General features: G+C 39.9%; 1 protein-coding gene across 2 annotated transcripts in view; it reads left to right on the forward strand.

Annotated features, from left to right (window-relative positions):
* The window catches only part of ALAS1 (5'-aminolevulinate synthase 1), a 13,969-nt gene that overhangs the window by 2,398 nt on the left and 8,093 nt on the right, over positions 1-3,478 (forward strand). For both annotated transcript variants that reach the window (XM_012663673.1, XM_012663608.1), the window contains exons 3-5: positions 1,527-1,754; positions 2,561-2,710; positions 3,086-3,308. In XM_012663673.1, the coding sequence (XP_012519127.1) occupies positions 1,527-1,754; positions 2,561-2,710; positions 3,086-3,308 (601 nt within the window). The remainder of the gene's footprint in view (positions 1-1,526; positions 1,755-2,560; positions 2,711-3,085; positions 3,309-3,478) is intronic.

Below are 3,478 nucleotides of genomic sequence, written 5' to 3' on the forward strand. Positions count from 1 at the left end.
CCATTTTTAAATATATGATTCAGTGGTATTAAATACATTCATACTGTTGTACAGCCATCACCACCATCCATCTCCAGAACTTTTTTCATCTTCCCAAACTAAAACTCTGTACCCATGAAACACTACCTCCCTGTTTCTTCCGCCACCCCCTCACCCAGTGCCTGGCCACCACCATTCTACTTTCTGTCTCTATGAATTTAACTACTATGAGTACCTTATATAAGTGAAATACAGTATTTGTTAGTGATTTTTTTAAATACATGTATCTTTATTTTGTATATAAAGTTTTGTTTTTAATAAAGACACAAAGGTTGAATTTAGTTTTGGTCCGGTTCTGCTAAGAGATGATGAGGCTTTTCAGATTCCACTTAATCCTATAGAACATTTTACTTCACAAGCTTCTTTTAGGTGTGTGCTCTGGGTGTGGACTTGTAAGAAAGGAATGTTTTTTTTCTTTAAGTAGAAAGGATTTATTTTCAGGAATTATGTCTTTTTTTACCAAAATGTTTATAAAGCTTGTGTTTTGAATGATAGGGCTCATTTTTTTTCTAGACCTTCTATAATAAATATGTATTACTTTTGTAATGAATGAAATTAACTTGAGAATAATTTTTTTGGCTTTCCTTGATAGAAGATTTTTATGAAAACTATATTGAGACACCTGACTCAAGTTATAGGAAAGGCTAGCCAGTGACTCACAGGAGTATTCCTGAATGAAGAAAGACTTTTCTAGACGGAAAGTGAATGAATTTGCTCAAGGGGAGAGGGAAGTCATTATAACTAGAAGCATAATTACCAGCCAACTGTGTTAAGTCAGCAGACTTCTTTGATGAATTAGATGAGAAAGTAGATGAGATATGTGATTGTGATACACCCTGGTTTTTTCTTAGCATACTAATAATTTGAACTATATTGGACAGTAACCTAAAAACCTAAGTTTTAGTTTAATATCTTTTGTTTAGGAGAAAAACAGTAGTTTTTATGTTAAGCAATAGCAAGCTTCTTTGTCAAGAATCTGTTTAGAAAATATTAGCAAATTCTTTTCCTACAAGTTGAATAGGAAAACAATTTTAAAAAAATATTAGCAGAGTAAAAATTCATATGAGTACTTCCAATTATCTTAGAGAGTATGTCCTCTCATGAAATAAGCGGAGTGTACTTGCGGTAGAATGTACTGGAAGTGGTCCAACTCAAGGACTTTGGGTTGTCTAAAACTAGAAAACGGTACTTTTTTGGGTTTATAAGGAGAAATGCTGTGGGTTTGAGAGGTAACTGGGATGTACCAATTAACTCTTCACAGGAGCATTGTTTCCAATGAGACGATGAGAAAATAGTTAGCAGAACCTAATAAAAATAAGCTTGTGTCTGGAGTGGGGCTTGCGGGGCTTGTGGGGCTTGTGTCTAAGCTTGTGGGGTAGAGTAAGTATAAAGTTTATCTTTGAGGCAATAAGAGAAAGAAATAAGTGGTTTTCTTGTATACTGTGCAATCAAATCTGATGCTTCACTTTTTCCATTTCCTCCCTCAGAGGACAAAACTGCCAAAGCCAAGGTCCAGCAGGCTCCTGATGGATCCCAGCAGACTCCAGATGGCACACAGCTTCCGTCTGGACACCCCTTGCCTGCCACGAGCCAGGGCACTGCAAGCAAATGCCCTTTCCTGGCAGCACAGATGAGCCAGAGGGGCAGCAGTGTCTTCCGCAAAGCCAGTCTCGAGCTTCAGGAAGATGTGCAGGAAATGCATGCTGTGAGGAAAGGTAACAGAGACACAGACCATTAGGAAGAGCAAAGAGGTCTTTTTGGCTCTTTTGGATCTTCAGATTTGTGTATGAGCTATTATTAGGGCAATATTTATGGAAACACATTCCTCTTTTAGGGCCAAGGAAGAAGGTCCTCAAGATAGATAGTCAAAGAACTGTATTGCAAAATGTGGGACTTTCTTTGTGGTGAGTGCATAGGATGTGACCAGCTTTTATAGTAACATGCTTAATTTCTGAAAATAACCTACAGTCTTGAGCTGCTACCAACTACCCTTTGTCCCTTTGGTCTTTTGCACCATTTGTTGGGATAAAAGGTAGAAAACTGGTGTTACTGCAGTAAGTGCTGGTCGTAGGACTCCCAAGCTATATGTCTTTCTGGTCATTGAGTGGCAACCTTACTTCCACCTGTGGCTGTATCCACAGAGCACCCAAAGCCTCCCAAAAGCCCCACCGACAGAAATTATACATATGGCCAAAATTGGTTTCTGTGAAGAAAATTGAGATTCAGATGGAGACGGGGTTGGGGATGGAGTAGGGAAGGCACACCAACCAGCTAGAAAGCTTTGGACTTTAGTGTTCATTAAAGCTGGCTGGTAGCTCTGAAAACAACACCAAGAGTCGGCCATTACAATAACCAAAATAGAAGAAGAGATGCTTCATATACTTGTTTACAACTAATTTTGATTATGATTGGCTTTTTTTGTGAACTAGGCAGTAAACCATTTTTGACAGTATGTCTGGAGGGTATTGTGAGCTCAGAATAGAATGTCAGTCCCATTTGCCTCTTGTTGCTTTTGCTACAGAGGTTGCCCAAACCTCAGTGAACCCCAGTGTGATTAGTGTGGAGACTGACGGAGGGGATCCAAGTGGATTACCGAAGAACTTCCAGGATATCATGCGAAAGCAAAGACCAGAAAGAGTGTCTCATCTTCTTCAAGATAACTTGCCAAAATGTAAGTCTCATTGTTATTTGCCTGATATGGGAGTATATAACTGAAACATACATCAGATTAAACATAAAATTGCGTGGCGAGTTGAGGATTGAAAGCTGCGTCCCTTGCTCGAGCGAGTAGGTGTTCTCGGTTGTAGTGACTACAGATGCTGTTGGTAGCCTGCCTTCTGTCTTTTAATATCTACCATCCACACATTGCTTGCTTCCAGACACTTGATGCGCACAGTCTCGTTTACTCCTCACCAGGTGAGGATGTTAAGTAACTTGCCTAGACTCTCCCTGCTACTCGAGCAGGAACTTGAACTCAAGTCTGTCTTTCACTGAAACCCAGATGTGCTTCTTAACCATCAGATGTACTATCTTGTTCGGTTTCTAGCTGTTTCCACTTTTCAGTATGATCGTTTCTTTGAGAAGAAGATTGATGAGAAAAAAAATGACCACACCTATCGAGTTTTTAAAACTGTAAACCGGAGGGCGCACATCTTCCCCATGGCAGATGACTATTCAGACTCCCTCATCACCAAAAAGCAGGTGTCTGTCTGGTGCAGTAACGACTACCTAGGAATGAGTCGCCACCCACGGGTGTGTGGGGCAGTTATGTAAGTAGCCCCCAGCTTTCCAATATCACTGGTGTTATTTGGCAAGATATTGATAATTTATAGGGGTTGGATCTTTTATGGAGGGAATATTCAGCGGCTGAAAGTGTGCCATAGCAAAGTACTATTCTTAGCCGTTGAAAACATCTACAGATTACTTTTTTTTTTTCTGG

Source organism: Propithecus coquereli, unplaced genomic scaffold (genome assembly GCF_000956105.1).
Source record: "Propithecus coquereli isolate 6110/MARCELLA unplaced genomic scaffold, Pcoq_1.0 Scaffold1, whole genome shotgun sequence".
NCBI lineage: Eukaryota > Metazoa > Chordata > Mammalia > Primates > Indriidae > Propithecus > Propithecus coquereli.